At 44.1% G+C, this 21713-nt stretch overlaps 1 protein-coding gene across 2 annotated transcripts; it reads left to right on the top strand.

Annotated features, from left to right (window-relative positions):
* The first annotated feature begins 1507 nt into the window (after positions 1 to 1507).
* LOC140117402 (nuclear receptor subfamily 4 group A member 1-like) lies at positions 1508 to 21510 on the top strand. Of its 2 annotated transcripts, none has more exons than XM_072134119.1 (7): positions 1508 to 1678; positions 14035 to 14852; positions 16737 to 16866; positions 18309 to 18460; positions 18556 to 18758; positions 19505 to 19683; positions 20703 to 21510. In XM_072134119.1, the coding sequence occupies exons 2-7, from the start codon at positions 14037 to 14039 to the stop codon at positions 20960 to 20962; spliced, it is 1740 nt and encodes a 579-aa protein (XP_071990220.1). In that variant the 5' UTR covers positions 1508 to 1678; positions 14035 to 14036; the 3' UTR covers positions 20963 to 21510. The 2 variants fall into 2 exon arrangements, with proteins under 2 accessions (XP_071990220.1, XP_071990219.1); XM_072134118.1 differs by lacking the exon at positions 1508 to 1678 and adding an exon at positions 12456 to 12612.
* Positions 21511 to 21713: the final 203 nt, after the last annotated feature.

The following is a 21713-nucleotide window of genomic DNA, read 5'->3' as shown; positions in this document are numbered from 1 at the left end:
GATCTCTCATACAATATACGCTATTGCAGTATATTGTGAATCTGTAACATACACACGGTAGTGGTTTTCATGGCCCCAATTGCCCCAATCACAATTGCCAATCCGGCAAATTGATGCCCCTAGCAACTACCCAAGACTATGGATGGCCAATCATGGCCATGGCTAGGTGCTAGGGGCATCAATTTCCCAGATTGGCTGTTTGGCAAATATGTCCGGGTTGCGCACCCGAACCCTGGCCCTGAGGGTGCGGTCACACGTCGCGTTTACTGCATGCGTTTAAAAACGCATTGCTACAGCTGAAGGGAGATTTGCCTAATTAAACAGCTGTTAACGCTTGCATTTACAAAACGCAAGTGTTAACGCGGGCGTTAACGTCGCGGTTAACGCATGTGGTTGTTAATGCATTCTTAACATGTGCGTTAACATCACGGTTAACACATGCGTTTTGTAAACGCAAGTGTTAACAGCAGTTTAATTAGGCAAATTTTTCGGGTTGGCGAAAATGGTGCAAATGTAAAAAAATGTTGGGGCTCATTTACTGAGGGTCTGCGGTCCGCACTATCGTGGGAATACCTGACGATTTCTTATGTGCGTCGCATTTAGAAAGGGTTTTTGGCGCACGCGATTGGACTTTGGCGCATCGGCACATGACACAAATGGGGGGGGGGGGCCTCGGACGATCTGACGGATTCGGACTACGTGCAGGAATTAACAAAGCAATTTGTGTCGCAAGATCAGCACTCACATGCACCAGGAAGAAGAAGGTGAACTCCGGCGGGGAAGCGACACATGCAGGAACTCGGGCGCACGATCTTAGTGAATCGCGGCAGATGTGGATTCCAGCGGACAATGCACCTCGGGGATCGCGCAGGGACCAGGTAAGTAAATGTGCCCCGTTAACTCTAATATATTTGTGTTTGTCTTGTCCCCCTTATCTGTTGATAAATACTATGGAGGGGGGAGATTTATCATCACATTTTTGAGGTTAAACTGTTCTAGTTGTCAATGAAAAACCAATCAGAGCTCAGCTTTAATTTTACAAACAGCGGTGGGGAAATGAAAGCTGAGCTCTGATTGGTTGCAACGGGCAACTAGAACAGTTCTATGATAAATCTCCCCCTATATGTTGAGTCTGGAATAAACTGCAGTTCCCATCTCCACCACTAAAAGCTAGTAAAAAAATTTCTGCATTATAGTCATCTATAATAGTCATCTATAATAGTCATATTGATACACATATAAATATAGATGTGTTATATTATAATAAGAAGCTGGCAGGGCATGGGGTGTCTGTATTTAGCTCTCCTTGTACATCCCCAGCCTAAAAATACAATGTGCCCCCTCCATGGCTGTGTGTAGCACACATGCTGGGGCTGGTGACACAGGAGGCTGCTCTATATTTAGCTCAGTGATGCAGATCCAGGGATTCCACTGACGTCAATGGAGCCGTGCGCTGACGTCACGGGCGCTCCTCCCCCGGTCATGAGAAGGGAGAAGCTGGCAGAGAGAATGGGTGCGCGGCTGTGCCTCGTCATATGTCCATGTCTGCCTCCCTGCCCGGGCAATGTGCAGCCGGCAGAGCAGGGAGCAGGCAGCAAGTCACCCGGGGATCCCTGCATCTCTCCCCACAGGTGGATGTGTCCGACTGCAGTGACCTGACAACAGAGAGACACAGCGTGTAAGTACACAAGCCGCGGGTGCTACTGGCTTCCTATGTGTGTGTATTATCTTGTTGATGTTTTCTTACCGAAAGAAACTTTGTAAAAGTCTAGTGACTCTTTCACCAGATTTTAGCCCATTAAACTACAAGGCAAGACATGGAATATCCTTTCAAGAAATGTCTTCTTTTATGACAAATCTCTCCCGTTTACCTATAAAAAAAAAATCTCATCATGAGCAGAAAAGAGTCACTTTATGCCTGAGATGAGTCAAGTTTAGAGGCTGTAGTGTTAGTTCAGGCACAGCTATATTCAGTTACAGTTAAGAATCTCATCTTTCATATTATATTATATTGTGTTTCTGGGATCTACAGAACTCATGATACAGGCAGTTATAGAAACGGGCTGTAACTGGATTTTTATCTGCTCACATTTACAACATTGTCTTTAACTCCCTGTATCTCCAGTTCTTTAGATCACAGAACCAAAAGCCTGATGTATTCTGAAAGATGATATTCTTATCTGTAATATGACAGTAGTAGCATGTTTCTAGGTGCTAAAGAACCAAAGATAAGAGGTGTCTGATTTGACGCTATCCCTGCTTCTTCTAAACTTGACTCATCTCTGGCGGAAATATGACTCTTCTCTGCTCATTTTCACATGACTTTGTAGGGGATGTTTTATATTTATAGGTAAAAGGATGAGAAGGGATTCTAGAAAGGACAATTCATACCCCCCCTGTGGGGGCTAGTAGATTAATGGGGTAAAATCTAGGTATAAGTTCCCTTTAGATAATCTTCTGGCTGTTTTTTTTTAAATGACATTGGTGTGTGTGTGTGTGTGTGGGGGGGGGGGGGGAGCTTAAATTTGAGGTATGCTTTTGATACCCCGAAGACCTGGTGTGTGGGGGGGTGAATAATTGAAGGAAGCCCCTTGATGGTGAGATTTCGGAATTGAGGACTGTTGAATTAAGCCACTGTAATTGAACAGATAAAGCACCTACTGTATAGATGCCTCAAGTCATACTCAAGTTCTCCGTGTTTTTAGGTGTGTTTTTCTAAGTTCTTGCTATATACTATGGAAAAGGACATAATATAACGTACAGTACACATGGCACTTTCAGGGCTGAATTCACACTAGAAACAGCGAGCGTTGTATGACAACCTGCGTCCTCATGGCTTTGGACATGGTATTCTACACTGTATCTGCAAAAGAAATGATGTCTGATGGGACTTTTAGTCCCGCTCTCTTAAAGGGGGTGTCCATTTTCAGGGGAAAAAAAAAGTTATGTGTAAAATGAAAAGTTATAGTGTTCTAGTAACGTTGTGACTCATCTAAATGTGAATTGTAAGTGATCCCTATAGTAGTCCCTATAGATCATGCACTTCGGTCACAGATGTGGAGGTTCATTCAGACATCACATAGTCGTCACGTGGTGAGCACTGACCCTGCTTATGCAGTGATAGAAGTCTGTACAGAGACTCAACAAAGATGGCGGATTAGATAACGAGGAGCGACGTGTACGTCTCCCGCTACCTTACAGTAGAAAGAGAGTAGCAAACTTACAGTAAGTACAGAAAGCCGCCTGCAGTCGCTAACAACTTAAAGGGGTTGGCCACTAATAAAAGACTTTACCAGGCAAAGTACAAGTAGCTAATAGGGTCACCCATATCACAAGTGTGCCAGCAGCAAGTCTCAGGACTTCAGCATGGTGGCTGAGTGGTTAGCACTACAGCCTTGCAGCGCTGGGGATCTGGGTTCAAGTCCCAGGGTTAACATCTGCAAAGAGTTTGTATGTTCTCTCCGTGTTTGTGTGCGTTTCCTCAGAGTCCTCTGGTTTCCTCCCACACTCCAAAACATACTGGTAGGTTGATTGGATTGTGAGCCCCATGGGGACAGGGACTGATCTGGCAGAATATGTGTGCGCTATATAACCTGTATCCTGCAGATGAATGGGGCAGTTATGTATACATGCCCGATCCCGCAGGCCATAGATGGTCATCGTTGTGTGATGTGGTCTAAGGACGTTCACTTCCCTGACTTTTTGTGACTCTAGAAAAAGTTATGGATTTTGGAAGGTTGGGCGTTAAAAAAAAACAAAAAAAAAACCACAGAAACTTCAAACACATTTAAGGTCACGTTCACACATTGCGTTTGAATTGTATTTTCTCTTGGAAACCCAAATCATCTGGAAGGGGCATGGCCGAATCGCAACTGAAAAGCTTGTGTATTCGGGAACAAGCACTATAGGGGGAATATATCATACACTCGTAAGCCTCTTGATGTATCTGTCTGGTGGCACGGCCACCAGGGCAGAGTTTTATACAGGAACGCCCCATGGCCACCTACTCCACTTTGCTCCCCTATATGTTGCGATAATAATTGCAAATTCATGCAGTGCGCAAGAATTTGCAATTTTTTAAGTGCTTCTCCCCCAGAAAACAGGCGTTGAAGCAGTGTTAAGTTTTCCACTACATGTTTTGCATGTAAACAAAGCAAAATACACGGTTCATGTTACTGATCACATGCATTTCAGTTGAAAAGTGAATATGTGATATGGTGGCTCAGTGGTTAGCACTACAGCCTTGCAGCGCTGCATCCTCGGTTCAAGTCCCAGGGTCAACATCTGCAAAGAGTTTGTATGTTCTCTCTGGGTTTGTGTGGGTTTTCTATGGGTCCTCTGGTTTCCTCCCACACTGCAAAACATACTGGTAGGTTGATTAGATTGTGAGCCCCATTCTGGACAGGGACCGATTTGGCAATCTCTGTGCAGCGCTGTGTAATCTGTGACTGCTATATATATAACGGAATTATTATTATGTGATTACGGGGTCCCTCCCCGTTCCAGTTGACTAAAAGTCTGTGAACGTGCCCTGAGGTCTCATGATGTCCCGATCGTTTCCTTGGAAAAGTACATGCAATCTGGCCAATGTCCTCCTCTCTGCGTTTGAAGATGCAATTCAAGCCCATTTGTGTGTTCTTATAGGGGGGGGGGGGGGGGCGAGGGGGTTCCCCACTATCCAAAATCCATTACATTTTTTTTTTTTTTATTTGGCTTACGGAGCTGTATGAGGGCACCAAATTGTACTTTTTAGGGTTGTCTTGTAATATTCAATGTACTGGGAAGCTGGAAAAAAAATTCCATATGTGGTAAAAATGATTTTAAAAAATGCCCTTTGTTTTTAAGACTTTCACCATGCGTGTCCAGGGGTTTTTCTTTGGGTTGGTGCAATTGCAATAAAAAAAAAAATCTTTCCAAAAATAATTCTCTCTATTGTCACTTTCGAATTGGGGAAATAGCATTTTTTTTTTTAACCCCCAAGAAATGGAAAGAAGCTCTACCATGACTTTATCTAATCTTTTCCCCTAACAAAATAAAAACTTCAATTTTTTTTTTTTTAAATGTAAATTAACTTTTACATATTACAGAGGCTACTGGGGTGTGGAGTAGCCCGGCCTAGCACCGGAAGCCAAGGCCAGGCCCCTGTAGCCACTGAAGTCTTTCCTCCACGCGTGGCCCCTCCTCAGCTGTGTCCATGAATGTGCAGTACCTTCTGGTAGTGTAAGTGTATTTCTGATTATAGGTTTCCTTTAACCCTAGGGCAGTGGTGGCGAACCTATGGCACTGGTGCCAGAGGTGGCACTCAGACCATCGCCCCAGGACAGAGATCACCAAATAGGACAAAATCTTCCTGCAGTCCCAGGCAACTTAAGCGACACTTCGTGGGCTGTTTGGAACTGTGGGAAAAGTGAGAAGGTATGGACAGAACTGCAATATCTTTGAAGCTCATCCCGCTGGCCCCACCATTCTTTCTCTACAGAGAGACCCTGGAGAGAAGCTACATCGAGAGTTGGATTTGCCCTCCTTCTTTAAACTGTATTGGTGGCCTCAGGGGGCCCATACGATTGAAAGATGAAGGAAGAACAAGTAGCAGTAAGTTACTGCTTAAAATCCCATGTTGGCACTTCACACTAAATAAGTGGATTTTAGTTGTAGTTTGGGCACTCTGTCTCCAAAAGGTTCGCCATCACTGCCCTAGGGGGTCTGATCACTCATACAATATACACCATAATAACCCCACCTGCAATTTTTCTGAGAAAAGTGGAAACTACATGCGCAGTTCTTGCACGATGTGATACTACACCTGTCGCAGGAGACCGGTCTAGGGACATGGTGACAGGTGTGTGTGAACTTGGCCTGGGGCTGGCGGATGAAAGCTGTGACCTGACTAGTTGCTATGAGAAGTTGTAAATCTGTCTCTTGGTGAACTAGTTATTAGCCCAGTGACGCAGCTGTCACTACCCGCAGTCACTCCTTGTCATATTACACGTGGATTTATGTCTTGTGAAAGCTACAGGCTGGGATTGTATTACTATGGGATTAGCATCGGATCTTCTTAGCTTATCTAGCAATGCTATAAGCTAGTGCAAAATACACTGCCCATTTCTCCAGAGGCATAACGTTTTTTATTTTTGGGTTGCAGAAGATGGTCATGGGCTTGTTTTTTTTTTTTTTTTTGTAGAAGAGTTATTCTTTTCAGTGTCTTATTTTGGGACATGTAACTTTTTTTTTTTTTTTTACCACTGTTTAGAATTTTTTTGTCCATTTTATTGTCCAGATTGTTATGGGCGCAGCAATACCAAATATGTGGGGGGTTGTGTATTTGTGGTATTTATACTTTATTAAGTGTTTTTATGGGAATGTGTAATTTTATGGTTTTATTTATTTTAAAAATGTTTCAACTTTTTTCTTTTCTTTATTTACTTTATATAAACTTGGACTTGAAATAGTGATGCTCTGATCGCTGGTTCAAGTCCAAGTTTATATAAAGTAAAAAAAAAAAGTGCCGTATAAATTGAGCCTTTACAATCAGACCAGGGGTCTGATCAGGCAGCCCCGGGGCACTCTGCAGACCTCTGGGCTGTCCTGAAGAGGATCTGATCACCCTGGTAAGCTCCACAGGGGGGACTGTGCTGTATAACCTTGAGACTGTGGTCACACGTTCCATTTCTTTTGCTTTTAACACAGTGTTGTCAAACAGCTGAAGAGGGGATTTGCCTAATAACATCTTGGTCAACATTGCATTTACAAAATGCAAGTGTTAACACATACGTTAACAAAGCGTCAACACATGCACTTTTTGTTGACAACAATGTAATTAGGCAAATCCCCTCTTCAACTGTTTAAAAATGCATGCGTTAAACGCATACAAAACGCAATGTGTGACCGCAGCCTGAACACAGCAGTCATGCTTGTAAGGGGTTAACACCCATGATCCGAGGTCTTGCTCCATCATATTCTGACACCCAAAAAGTTTTAATACTTGGCTGTATGGACCTACGTTAGGTTTTCATTGATACCATTTTAACAACTGTATAACCATTTGATTAAAACATTTTTATGGGAGGCAAAATGCCAAAAAAAGTGTAAACTTGGACATTTTTTCCCCCCACTATGGGGTTAAGTATGGGATAATCGTTTTTAGATGTCATAGTTTGGACATTTTGGGATGTGGCGTTACCTAAAGGGGAGAGTGATTTCAATTGCTGTAGGTTACTTGAACCCTAGGGGATCTGACAGCTTATACGATAAACTGCAATACACATCTTCATAATTGTATATTGTGAATGTGACCTCTCTATTACGGTCTGCCTCCAGCAGACTTGCATTTACATTAGTGATCTGATGGTCGTACACTTGTCAAAATGGTATGAATATAAACTGCAATACAACTGTATTGTTATATACTGTGACTATGACCTCTCTATTACGGTCTGCCTCTAGCAGACTCTCAATGACATTGGAATGAAAACAGATCATACAGACTTCAAAATGGTATCAAAGTTAACGTCATCTCATCAAAAATGACACGTCTCTACACCAAAGAATGGAAAAGTTACTAGGGTCACAATATGGCGATGACGTACTCCGAGCTGTAGGAATTGGACTTGCTTTGTGCGCCAGGTGCCTAAAGGTGGCCGCCATTTCCATAGTTGTCTGCCCAGGATATGTACGGTCAAGCATGCATGTGTTTAGTAAGAACGTGAAGTGAACCTGGGAAGAACATTTTTAACAGGTTGAATGGTCCAATTTGGCACGTTACCCACAAGTGATCAGAGGACTCATAGTCCAATCATGGTTGTATATGTAGAGTAACTTGAGGGTGCAGTTGCAACCGGGCCCAAGAGGCTTAGGGGACCCATAAGGTGTCATTTTCTCCAAGACTAGTATTATAAACCATACATTTATAGTCGGGGGTCTGGCACAGACTTTGCTTCAAGTTACACCACTGGATAGAGTTTCTGTTCTTTGGGGGAGATTTATCATAAGTCTCTTAGAGCAGAACTGTTCTAGTTGCCCATGGCAACCAATCAGAGCTTGGCTTTCATTTTCCCACAGGTGTTTATAAAATTGAAGCTAAGCACTGATTGGTTTCCATGGGCAACTAGAACAGTTTTACCTCAGAAACTTGCTGATAAGATAGAGACAAAGGCTACATTCACACTACAGTATGGGGGACGTATATACGGCCGACGTATATGCATCACACTACAGTATGGGGGAAGTATATACAGCCGACGTATATACACTTCTATGGGCTCACGGCCCTGTACGGGAGCGGTACGGTGCCGCACACGTGCGGCACCGTACCGCTCCGTAACCCGGGGAAAGATAGGACATGTCCTATCTTTCCCCGTATTACGGCGCCGTGCGCCATTACTTTCTATGGAGAGGGGCGGGGGTGAGCTGCGCTCACCTCCTCCTCCTCTCCCCCCGCTGCCGAGTGCCCTCCGTACTGTGTGAATTTGGCCAAAGAGGAAGATTTATCAGCAAGTTTCTGAGGTAAAACTGTTCTAGTTGCCCATGGAAACCAATCAGTGCTCAGCTTCAATTTTATAAACCGCTGTGGGAAAATGAAAGCCGAGCTCTGATTGGTTGTCATGGGCAACTAGAACAGTTTTACCTCAGAAACTTTCTGATAAATCTTCCTCTTTGTCTCTATCTTTCTGGACATGTTTGTAAATAATAATAATAATTCTTTATATAGCGCACACAGATTACGCAGCGCTGCACAAAGCATGTCAAACTGTGAGCCCCAATGGGGACAGGGACCAATCTAAACAACCTACCAGTATGTTTTGGAGTGTGGGAGGCAACCAGAGGACCCGGAGGAAACACACGCAAACACGGAGAGAACATACAAACTCTTTGCAGATGTTGTAAAACGTAAAATGTTGAACTTCTAGAGAATTTCTGCTGAGTAAGATACTGCAATTAAATTTTTTGGATAAAAAAGCTAAATCTGTCATTCAGTAAAACAGAGAGAACGCTCAGTTTCATATGGATGGTCTACTAAGGGACCTGGAGGTGACTGTCTATATGTAAGAACTGAAGATGGCTCTGGTAAAATACCCAGACAGACACATGACCTCTCTGTATGGCTGACGTCAGTGGGTGTTATCTCTGGTGATAATGCTCCTCCGTGTAATGACTAAGTAAGTGGGATACGGATTGTTCTTTACACATCTAAGCCGACTAATGACCCATCACACAGAGAGTGGGAGAAGAGGCCCGAGAGGTCATTATGTAGTCAGAAAACCTACATGGACGGTCATAGTACAGAAAACTTCCGGTTTTATTTTGCTCTCATAATGGACAGAGCTGTTAAAATATTCCACTTGTGTCTATTCTCATATATACAGGATAGGAGTAGTAGTACTGTGCTGTGCTCATAAATACAGGATAGGAGTAGTAGTACTGTGCCCATAAATACAGGATAGGAGTAGTAGTACTGTGCTGTGCCCATATATACAGGATAGGAGTAGTAGTACTGTGCTGTGTTCATATATACAGGATAGGAGTAGTAGTACTGTGCTGTGTTCATATATACAGGATAAGAGTAGTAGTACTGTGCTGTGCCCATATATACAGGATAGGAGTAGTAGTACTGTGCTGTGCCCATATATACAGGATAGGAGTAGTAGTACAGTGCTGTGCTCATATATACGGGATAGGAGTAGTAGTACTGTGCTGTGCGCATATATACAGGATAGGAGTACTAGTACTTTTCTGTGCCTATATATATACAGGATAGAAGTAGTAGTAGTGTGCTGTGCCCATATATACAGGATAGGAGTAGTAGTACTGTGCTGTGCCCATATATACAGGATAGGAGTAGTAGTACTTTTCTGTGCCTATATATATACAGGATAGGAGTAGTAGTACTGTGCTGTGTCCATATATACAGGATAGGAGTAGTAGTACTGTGCTGTGCCCATATATACAGGATAGGAGTAGTAGTACTTTTCTGTGCCTATATATATACAGGATAGGAGTAGTAGTACTGTACTGTTCCCATATATACATGATGGGAGTAGTAATACTGTGCTGTGCCCATATATACAGGATAGTAGTAGTAGTACTGTGCTGTGCCCATATATACAGGATAGGAGTAATAGTACTGTGCTGTGCCCATATATACAGGATAGAAGTAGTAGTACTGTGCTGTGCCCATGTATACAGGATAGGAGAAGTAGTAGTACTGTGCTGTGCCCATGTATACAGGATAGGAGGAGTAGTAGTACTGTGCTGTGCCCATGTATACAGGATAGGAGTAGTAGTACTGTGCTGTGCCCATGTATACAGGATAGGAGTAGTAGTACTGTGCTGTGCCCATGTATACAGGATAGGAACAGTAGTACTGTGCTAATATATACAGGATAGGAGGAGTAGTAATGTGCTGTCCCATATATACAGGATAGGATACTGTCCTATGCCCATATGTATATGATAGGAGGAGTAGTAGTACTGATCTGTGCCTATATACACAGGATCGGAGTAGTTGTACTGTGCTGTGCTTATATCTACAGGATCGGAGTAGTTGTACTGTGCATATATATACAGGATAGGAGTAGTAGTACTGTGCATATATATACAGGATGGGAGTAGTAGTACTGTGCATATATATACAGGATGGGAGTAGTTGTACTGTGCATATATATACAGGATAGGAGTAGTAGTAGTACGGTGTCCATACATACAGGAGAGAAGTAGTAGTAGTGTGCTGTGCCCATGTAAACAGGATAGGAGTAGTAGCGACGTGCTGTGCCCATATAAACAGGATAGGAGTAGTAGTAGTACGGTGTCCATACATACAGGAGAGAAGTAGTAGTAGTGTGCTGTGCCCATATAAACAGGATAGGAGTAGTAGCGACGTGCTGTGCCCATATAAACAGGATAGGAGTAGTAGCGACGTGCTGTGCCCATATATTCAGGTTAGTAGGAGTAGTACTGTACGGTGCCCATATATACGGGATAGGAGTAGTAGTACAGTGCTGTACCCATATATACAGATTAGTAGTACTTTGCTCTACTTATATATGAGAAGTAGCACTACGATGTGAACATTTGGACATGATAGGAGTAGCAGTAGTACTATGGTGTGTACATTTGTACAGGATAGGAGTAGTAGTGCTTTGTAGTCCCCTATTCTTAGGCTCTGGTCTACGGCCCAAACACCATGAATTACAAGCCCTTGTAAAGACTTGTCTAGGTATGCTGGCATACAGAAGTTCAGTTTTGTGTTTTGTTTTTTTGTACTGTAGGTATAAAAGCCCTTAATGTTAAAAGAGCAAAGGGCTAAAATAAAGTGTTTTTATGGAAAGCAAATGAAGACTGTGCACTATATATACACCTCAGTATATACCTCCCAACTTTAGAAGTGGTGAAAGGGCCAAAAGTTGTGGTGCGCTTGTTCCCTCCTCTCTGGCACCCTCCACCTCATATTATCCTATTCTATGCTCAGCTTCTCCTGCTCTATAACATCCTGCCTGCAGATTGTTCATCGTGTCCTATCTGCAGGCAGCATGTTATAGAGCAGGAGGAGCATTATACAATGTATAATCTGCTCAGCTCCTCCTGCTCTATAACATGCTGCCTGTAGATAGGACCATATGTACAATCTGCTCAGCTCCTCCTGCTCTATAACATGCTTCCTGCAGATAGGACACTGTACAATCTGCTCAGCTCCTCCTGCTCTTTAACATGCTGTCTGCAGATAGGACACTATGTACAATCTGCTTAGCTCCTCCTGCTCTATAACATGCTGCCTGCAGATAGGACACAATGTACAATCTGCTCAGCTCCTCCTGCTCTATAACATGCTGCCTGCAGATAGGACACTATGTACAATCTGCTCAGCTCCTCCTGCTCTGCAGGCAGCATGTTAAAGAGCAGGAGGAGCTGAGCAGATTATACATAGTGTGCTGTCTGCAGGCAGCATGTTATAGAGCAGAAGGAGCCGAGCAGATTGTATACAATGTATAATCTGCTCAGCTCCTCCTGCTCTATAACATGCTGCCTGCAGATGTGCTGTATGATGACAGGTAATACCCATGTAGTGATATGACATGGATGCTGGAGCTGCAGACCCTTCTCGCCCTCACAGCCTCTGCATTACATGGTAAACACTGGGTGACACACACCGCTCTGCTACATCTCCCTGCAGCAGCTATGGGATCCCCTGGTGCCGTCACTATGTAGAGAATCCTGGGGAAGCCTCCGCTCGGTGACGTAGGTTCGGGGTCTCCCCTCCCTTGGCCGCTATTCCAGAGCCGCCGCCTCCTCCCTAATAATAGAGCGAGCGCTATAAATAGATCAAACAGCGCGGCGCCTGCGTCATAGGAAACAACGTGCGTCACGGGAGACATTCCAGCGACGTGCCGGAAAGGCCCCGCCCCCTCGTGCCTTGTACGGAGAGCCGGGGTTTGAGAGTCACCCGCGCGCGCGTCACGGCGGACACGCCCCCTCTCCTGCGTCATCGGAGGCTTTAATAGAATGTACAGTGCGGGTCTGGGGGACAGTGATCGCTGCGCACTGCACCGGGGAGCTCCGGCCAACAAGTCTGCATCCAGAGCCTCCATCCGTGTGATCCGTGCACTGGACCCGGAGCAGGTAATGGCAACAGGTGCCCATTCACACCCGGTGCTGCACCTGCACAAGCAAAACCGCACACATGTCACATGCATCTAGTGTGCACCTGCACATACTGTAACCTCTCCTGCAGACTCTGTATATACTGTAACCTCTCCTGCAGACTCTGTATATACTGTAACCTCTCCTGCGGAGGACGGCTGCACTGTATATGCTGTAACCTCTCCTGCGGAGGACGGCTGCTCTGTACATACTGTAACCTCTCCTGCAGACTCTGCTCTGTATATACTGTAACCTCTCCTGCAGACTCTGTATATACTGTAACCTCTCCTGCAGACTCTGTATATACTGTAACCTCTCCTGCGGAGGACGGCTGCACTGTATATACTGTAACCTCTCCTGCGGTGGACGGCTGCCTCTGTACTGTATATACTGTAACCTCTCCTGCCGAGGACGGCTGCCTCTGTACTGTATATACTGTAACCTCTCCTGCGGAGGACGGCTGCCTCTGTACTGTACATACTGTAACCTCTCCTGCGGAGGAGGGCTGCCTCTGTACTGTACATACTGTAACCTCTCCTGCGGAGGACGGCTGTACTGTATATACTGTAACCTCTCCTGCGGAGGACGGCTGCCTCTGTACTGTATATACTGTAACCTCTCCTGCGGAGGATGGCTGCCTCTGTACTGTACATACTGTAACCTCTCCTGCGGAGGAGGGCTGCCTCTGTACTGTACATACTGTAACCTCTCCTGCGGAGGACGGCTTCCTCTGTACTGTATATACTGTAACCTCTCCTGCGGTGGACGGCTGCCTCTGTACTGTACATACTGTAACCTCTCCTGCGGAGGACGGCTTCCTCTGTACTGTATATACTGTAACCTCTCCTGCGGTGGACGGCTGCCTCTGTACTGTACATACTGTAACCTCTCCTGCGGAGGACGGCTGCCTCTGTACTGTACATACTGTAACCTCTCCTGCGGAGGACGGCTGCCTCTGTACTGTACATACTGTAACCTCTGCAGCAGAGGATGGCACTCTCACAGACATAGTGAATAGGAATGCTGGAGATACCAGAGCGCTGCACTCAGCAGGGCACCTTCTCTACTTGCTGCTTTGTCAGCAGGTAGATAGAAGAAGGCTTTTGTGAACTGCAGGGGTCCTTTTTCAGTGTTGTCTCATCCTAATATTTTCCAGCAACTTTCTTGGGCTGCAATCACACATTGCGTTAGCATTGCCTCTAGTGGACAATCATTGTGTTTACATAAATTAAACGTAAACCTAGTGTGAACGCAGCCTTAGTGTGGAAACCTCAAGGTACAGGATTTCGGTTTTTCTGCACCTAGACATATAAAACAAACTTTAGCTTTGCTAAAATGATGTCTCATGTCCATATTATTATCTTCCATATATGAACTATGTGTTTCCTGTTCTCTCCACAGAAATGCCCTGTATCCAAGCCCAGTATGGAAGTCTGTCCCAGTTTGCAGGCCCCAGTGACCACTATGTCCCAGACATCCTAAGCCCGGAGTTTAGTAAGTTCACCATGGACCTTGTTAACAGTGAGATTGCAGCTTCCACTTCACTTCCCAGTTTCAGCACCTTCATGGATGGTTACACCGGAGAATTTGACGCTTTTCTCTGCCAGATCCCTTCTTCAACACCTCAGTCAGCGATTAAGGTGGAGGAGTTTCAAGTGTTTGGCTGTTATCCAGGTTCTTTCACAAATCGGGTGGATGAAACAATGTCATCGAGTGGTTCTGATTATTACGGAAGTCCGTGTTCCGTCCCATCTCCATCTACACCTGGTTTCCAGAATCCTCAAGTTCCTTCATGGGAGACCTCTTATGGTGCCTACTCTCCAACTCAGAATTTCGACGGCATGAGGCCATGGACTGATCAGCCGAAAAACACCATTTCACAGTCTTCTCTTTTCTCCTTTGGGACACCATCCCGTAGTCCAAACATGGCTCCTAAGTCATTGAAGATGACCCAAGGTCCACATAGACGTGAACAGCAGGTGGTGGATCCTGATGTGTTTGCACTTGCTCAGAGCTGTACTTCTGCCAGATTCCCTACTATCCCCTTTGGTCAGGGGTCTGTGGTTCTGGATAGCCCGGTAATATTGGACAGTCCACTATCTCCCTCCAAACTGCGGAGTCCCAGCTCAAATGAGGGGTGCTGCGCCGTCTGCGGAGATAATGCATCTTGTCAGCATTATGGAGTACGAACCTGTGAAGGATGCAAAGGATTTTTTAAGGTAAGCGCTAAGTTTTTTGATTGAACTACATGAGACTTTGCCTGCTTCACCTCTGGACTCCTCGTGACTTGGCCCATGTTGTTGGTTCTGAGCCACCCTATCTTCAGATATGCTTTCCTAGGGATGAATAAAAAGGGGCTTGTCCTAAAACTTTCCGTTACCTAAAGTTAACAAAGGATTGATCTGGGGGATGAGTAGAGGAACCGAATACCAATTATACAGCGACTAGGGGAGTAGACGTTTCCTTAGGGCCACGTTCACACAGTGCGTTTTGATATACAATCCATTGGTTACTTAATGTTACCTCAGCATGTTACCGAAGCCTTCAATTGTCTCTCAAAATGCACCCATGAAATCGGCCTGAGGCAGCCGTTGTCAAAACTGTGTGATGTGATCATGAACGAGCGCGTTTTTCATTGCTTACATGTAAAACACATGAGGGGAGATTTATCATCAAGTTTCTGAGGTAAAACTGTTGTTGTTACCCATAGAAACCAATCGGAGATCAGCTTTAATTTTCTAAACAGCTGTGGGGAAATGAAAGCTGAGCTCTGATTGGTTGCCATAGGCAAGTAGAACAGTTCTGCGCTAAGAGACTTGTGATAAATCTCCCCCATGGTGCTTGTTCCCCATAGCAAGCATTTCAGCGGAAGTGCATCTGATTTTTGCCAAGCTCCTCCCCACATCTTTTTGTAATTGTATTTAAAACGCGGAAATGTAGAAACATTTAGGCCACATTCCTCTCAGCTGAGCTTGAACTGGGTTTCTAAACGCAATCTGTGAATAAGGCCTAAGGCCGTGTTAGCATGCATCTTTTGTTGCGGCTTTAAACACAACGCAGAGACTGCGAGGGAGGCAATTGTCTCATCACAGATGCGTTTTTTTACGGGAACGCTTGCAATGGGGAACAAGCTCCATACGTTTTGTGTAAACAATGCAAAACACGTGGAGATGGTTACCGATTGCAAATGTTTCAGTTGGACAGAGGTCAGAGTTCAGGGGTTGGACAAACTGTGTGTGAACACGGCCTTAAGGAGATACATTTCTGGTTCGCCGTAAGCTATTTACCGCTGAAGGCTGGTCCACATTCTGGTATAATATAGTTTTGGTAATATATGTTTCATAGGACTGTGAATGAATGCGGAAGCTTGTCTGTATGCCGATAAAGGGTCTAAAAAGACCATCTTATATGTTCAGGATTGTCTAATACACTCTCCATATATCCGGAAGAGACGTAGCTGTGTGGTGTTACTTGCTTTCTGTCCAAATGTAGTAAAACTACAAATTATTAGTTGGGATTCCACCATTGCAATGAGTGATTCAGTCGAAGACTTAATATTTGGCTGCTGTCCCTTCTTTTTGCAGTATTCGGTCGTTCTACCCTGAGCAAGGGTGATGCCACACGTCCCTTTTTTGGACCTTTTTAAACCATGCGTTTTCAGTCATGTTTAAGAACGCATCGGTTTTTTTACTGTTTACCATGCGTTTGGCTGCTTTAAACCTGTTTATCTATTAAGACAAACAGGTTCAAAGCAGCCAAACGCAAAATGGTAAATGGTAAACGGATGCATTTTCAAACGGTCCAAAAAACGGGACGTGTGTCATCACCCCAAATTGTCAGCACTTGCAGCAAATGAATGTTGTTTTTGGCCTCTTGTATTTCAATGGTCTCATACACACAGACCTGTGTGGCCCACGACCCACCCGCAATCTTGTGCAGGTATCTTGTGGGCGAATCTGGTGCTTTAGATACCCATCAAAATTAGACTCCCCTCCCTTTGGTGTCAACTTGAATAATAAATGCAGAAATGTCTCAAAAATAAAATGGGGAAACCTACAAGTCTTTGTGCTTCCCCTGACAATCGTTCCCATTTCTTCCTGCAGAGGACTGTACAGAAAAATGCCAAGTACATCTGCCTGGCGAACAAGGACTGTCCCGTGGACAAGCGGCGCAGGAATCGCTGCCAGTTCTGTCGCTTTCAAAAATGCTTAACAGTGGGAATGGTGAAAGAAGGTAGGTACCTAATGATATACTTAATGGGGGGAGATGTATCAAGGCCTCATAGGCCTCTGGATATATCCAGCGGGTGGCTGCACCAGTGGCCAAAACTAAGCCGCCGCTAGCCGGCCTAGGTCAAGGTGGTCTGGGTAGAGTGCCCTACACTGGCCTCCTTCACGCTTATCCATGTGTGGGGGTTCATATTATATCAGGGCTTCTACATTTTCTGCCCTGTAGCTCCTAGAACTTATTTATTCAATTTGGGGTCTGTTTGGCAATGTCATAAATATGTTAGTTCAATATAGAACCCCCCCCCCCCCCCCAATCCTATGGTAATCCTTTCCTCCTCTTCAGCCGGCATTCCTAGCCCAGGAATCCCCTCATAAACAGGCGTCATCCTCGCCCCCCTTTCCATCCTGCGTCATTCTGATGCTCACTCCCTCTTCCCATTCATGTCATACTCCTTGCCCTTCCCATCCAGCGTCCTGCTCATGCCCACTCCCCTTTCCATCCAGCGTCATACCCCCTTTCCCGTCCAGCCTGGATTCTCCTCTTTCTGCCTCTGATAAGACTGCGGCCGATAATCCGAGTCTCCAGACAGAAGACAAACTGAAGATCGCTGTGATTCTCCAATCATCGGTGATCATAAAAAAGTTTTTTTTAACAAACTTTTATTGCAGCTCGGTGTCTTCTATACTGTCTCCTCAGTTATCCAGATCAAATTATACTGTAATGAATACCCTTCTATACAGTAACTTGGTTAGGAGGGGGGTGGTTAGGATTTTAGAACAGACAAAAAAAACCCTGTAAAATTACTGTTACTTACAGCAAATATATTCTTGATTCACTGTTCTATATAGTATATCTATTGTTAGATCCATTTGTGAGCACTATCATCTTTCAACTTTTCAAGGGGTTTTTACACAAATTAACAGTAATAGGCTCTATCTTACTGATAAGTGGTGGTCTCTGTGATACGAGAATGGGGGTCCGATGAACCCCAGCCATTTGAACATGGTCGGACTGCCCCTCTATGGAGCTGACTGAGACTGCCCCTTTAACACCGTGGCGCATTGATCAGTCACGTGTCGCTACGGTCTATTTTACAATTTGCCAGTTTTTGAATACCTTGATGTAAATGTAAATTCTTGCTGTGTAGGGTCAGGGTTGTGACAATGTCTGATGACCTATAACGAAATTGCCACATGAAAGTTGCCTGTCTGCATAACTTACCCTGGCAAACATGCAAAACTTGGAGACCCTGAAATCTCCAGCAAAGTAACTTAACATATTTTGGCATAAGCTTTTTTAATTTTTTTCAACTAATGAAAAATGTTATTTTAATGGGAGAAATTGTAAACATTTTTTTTTTATCAGCTAATATCAAAAAAAATTAAAAAAATTCTACACGCTTCGAGTTTCTGCAATTATTAACCTGGAACGTGCTTCTTTTTCAGTTGTGCGTACGGACAGTTTAAAGGGCAGGAGGGGTCGCCTTCCATCAAAACCAAAGCAAGTATCGGACCCTTCTCCAGTTAGTCTCATCACCTCACTAGTGAGGGCGCACATCGACACTATGCCCAATTCTAGCAGTCTGGATTACTCGCAGGTAAGTGGCCATCTATTAAGAAGAATGTTCATTCGTATTATGTATATTGTAAGAGCTGGAGGTTAATTCCTTTATGTTGTCTATGTTCTTGTTAGTATGAAGAGAATGTCCCTGTTCTTCTGGAGAAGGAGCGTCCCGTTGATGTGCAGAAGTTCTACGACCTTCTCTCTAGTTCTTTGGAAGTGATCCGCAAATGGGCAGAGCAAATCCAGGGCTTTACAGAGCTTCCTAAGGAGGACCAGGATCTTCTCCTGGAGTCTTCTTTCCTGGAACTCTTCATCCTGCGACTCGCTTACAGGTAAAGCAGCTGTCACTCGCTAGAAGCCCAGTTTCCTTTGGGTTACTAACCCTGTCCTTAACATCCTATGGTAATCCTTAACATTGGGGAGAACGTGAAGTAATAAATGAACTCATGTCCTGCTCACTGTCTTGTGGAGAAGTGAGAATCTCCTGACGGAAAACTAGCTGAGACAAAATTGGTTATTTTTTAAGAGATGTGGGGCCGAGGTTATAGTCTAACCTTTAGGTGCACCACAACGTTCATGAACTCTATAATACTTGTATGGAGAGGATTCGCAGGCTGAATACAGGGCAGGTGTTGGTTGTGTTATACAGCAGACACCTGCTGTTAACTGCATGGTCGAACCTGACGTGCTGGTGGTGGTACATAGTCCTCTAAGGCTTGAAGGAACACTCCAGTTAAAGCAGATTCATTGAATTATACCTTGTGCCTGAAGGGAGGAGCAGAACTCTAGGTTTTAGGAATACAATTAAAATGAGTCCTGCTCCTCCCTTCAGTCCCTGCACCAAGTATTAGTCAATTAATCAGATTTGCCTGGAGTGTTCCTTACAGAAGGCTCAGTTTGTAGTCAGGCTTACCTTAAAATTCTACCTTTTCCATCCATTATTTAATAGATGTTTTACGTCATCGCTTTGAAGTAATTTTTTTTTAGATAAATCTTTATGTATGCCGAGTAAAAAAATATCTATCACCCAGTCCGGTTTTGCTTCATGTTTTAACCTGATTCCTATTTCCACAAACAGTTCGAAGCCTGAGGAGGGGAAGCTGATCTTCTGCAATGGAGTGGTCCTTCACCGAATGCAGTGTGTCCGAGGGTTTGGCGAGTGGATAGACTCTATCATTGACTTCTCACGTAGCCTTCAACGCATGAACATTGATGTCTCCTCGCTCTCCTGCCTCTCCGCCCTCGTTATCATCACAAGTAAGGCCAAAGCTTGGACTTAGATTGCATTTTTTTTTTTTTAATCTCCCCTCCATTTTATTTATATACAATAAATATTACCCTTTAGATCTCCCCTATTGCCTTCTGCTCCCCCCAAGCTATGATTAAGGCAACATAACAAAATGGCCATAAATGGCCTACGCAAGGGTATAAGGAAAAAAAAGCGTTGACCCACAAGCACAATGTATACATCTGTAAATTAATCTATATAGAAAAAAATTTGTTTCTCCTTGCTGTGGTTCCCATGGCTGTCATAATACATAGCAAGTTGCCAATATACTGCAGTAAAGTGGGATCACAGTATATTGTATTGGAGATCAGACCCCTAGGCTTCAAATACCCCAAGGGGCCAAAAAAAAAAAAAAAAAAAATTTATCATATACAGGCGGTCCCTGACTTTAGGACACCTGACTTACAGACAACCCATAGTTAGACGGACCTCTCTGCCCACTGTGACCTCTGGTGAAGTTCTCTGGATGCTTTACTTTAGTCCCAGGCTGCAATAATTAGCTGTAAAATGTGGTCATGGGAACAAGGATTATCATTAGACATGAAATTGAATATCCAATTGTCACACAGACAAAATATATATTATTTTCTAGAGCTACAATAATAAAATATACCTATTCTGACTTGCATACAAATTCAACTTGACAACTCTATCTTGTACTTAACCCGGGGACTAACCCAATGAATCAAGGCAAGGTAGAAATTGGGCCATACAGTGAAGACTATAAAAACGCAGCCTGTAAGAAAATTGTGCACGTGTGTTTTTAGGGGGTACAAGGTGTATACAGACAGTGTACCTGCTCTGTATATAACTAGGGGTGCAGAATGGAGCCAGTGCCCATTGAGTGATGAGACCTCCATGTTATCATCATTGAGGTCCCTTCACATCTAATGGATGTCGCTTCCACAAGAGGCAACACGAGTGTATATGTACTGCTCACCTTTCTAGAGCTTCCATATTAAATCGAATATCATTGTTTCCATTACAGACAGACCCGGTTTAAAAGAACCCAAAAAAGTAGGAGAACTACAAAGCAGGATCATCAATTGCCTTAAAGAGCATCACGTAGCGTCCAGCCCGAGCGAGCAGAACCGATCCAGCCGCCTGTCCAAATTACTGGGAAAACTTCCCGAGCTGCGCACTTTGTGTACGCAGGGCCTCCAGCGGATATTTTACCTGAAGTTGGAGGATCTAGTGCCACCTCCTCCCATTGTGGAGAAGATCTTCATGGACACTCTGCCCTTCTAGACCAGCTCTGCACTTTTATCTTGTTCTTACAAATACGGAGAAAAGGAAACCGGCGTGAGGACAGTGGAAAAATCGCTGTGGAACCTTTTCTTCGATATTCGGTGCCTAAACCAGTTCATCCTTTTGTCTTTGGGATTTTCTGGAACTTTTGAAGGACTTTTTCTACTATCCGGATGTGCCTTTAGCTACAATTCAAGGCTCCTAAGCTGCCTTTTCTATTACACCCTGTGACCAGTCCTCAGCGATGGACTTTAAATCAATATGCAGAGGCCGGTCCAATTGGTCTTGAAACTGCCACAAAAGGGACTGACCCGATTTCGATCACAGCCAGTCTGTAAAGTCTTGTACATAGTATTAAAAAAAATATGAAGCTACCCGTATGGTCACTATGGTTCTCACAGTGTTCTGGGCTGTGTGTAAATATGTGTAATTTTTTTTTTCTTTTTTGGAATAGAAAACTTTATATTTGTGTATCTGACTGGATTAACAGGACATGTTTTTCTGATGAATATATATTTAATATATTGAATAAAAAAATAGTAATAGTATCCAGCAGTTGCTCAGTATTTGCTGTATAACATTTATAAGGCTGCTGGGATTTGAGTAGCTGCTTGTGAGCTGCACCCAGGGTGTAAATAGTTCTAGAAAATTGATCACCTTTTCTTATTATGTGAGATGGGTGCTCCCACTCCTGGCACCCTCAATAATCTATTCACTAAAAAAAAAAACTAACTGGTTTAGCTAGAAGTAT

The sequence above is a fragment of the Engystomops pustulosus genome, chromosome 2 (genome assembly GCF_040894005.1).
Source record: "Engystomops pustulosus chromosome 2, aEngPut4.maternal, whole genome shotgun sequence".
NCBI lineage: Eukaryota > Metazoa > Chordata > Amphibia > Anura > Leptodactylidae > Engystomops > Engystomops pustulosus.
This window is presented reverse-complemented; position numbering and strand designations above follow the sequence as displayed.

Bases quoted from the DNA above. Each gene is read 5' to 3' on its own strand.
- LOC140117402 (XM_072134119.1), top strand. From the start codon at position 14,037: ATGCCCTGTATCCAAGCCCAGTATGGAAGTCTGTCCCAGTTTGCAGGC. The intron at 14,853-16,736 runs GTAAGCGCTAAG...TTCTTCCTGCAG, and splicing joins GATGCAAAGGATTTTTTAAG to AGGACTGTACAGAAAAATGC. The intron at 18,461-18,555 runs GTAAGTGGCCAT...TGTTCTTGTTAG, and splicing joins GCAGTCTGGATTACTCGCAG to TATGAAGAGAATGTCCCTGT.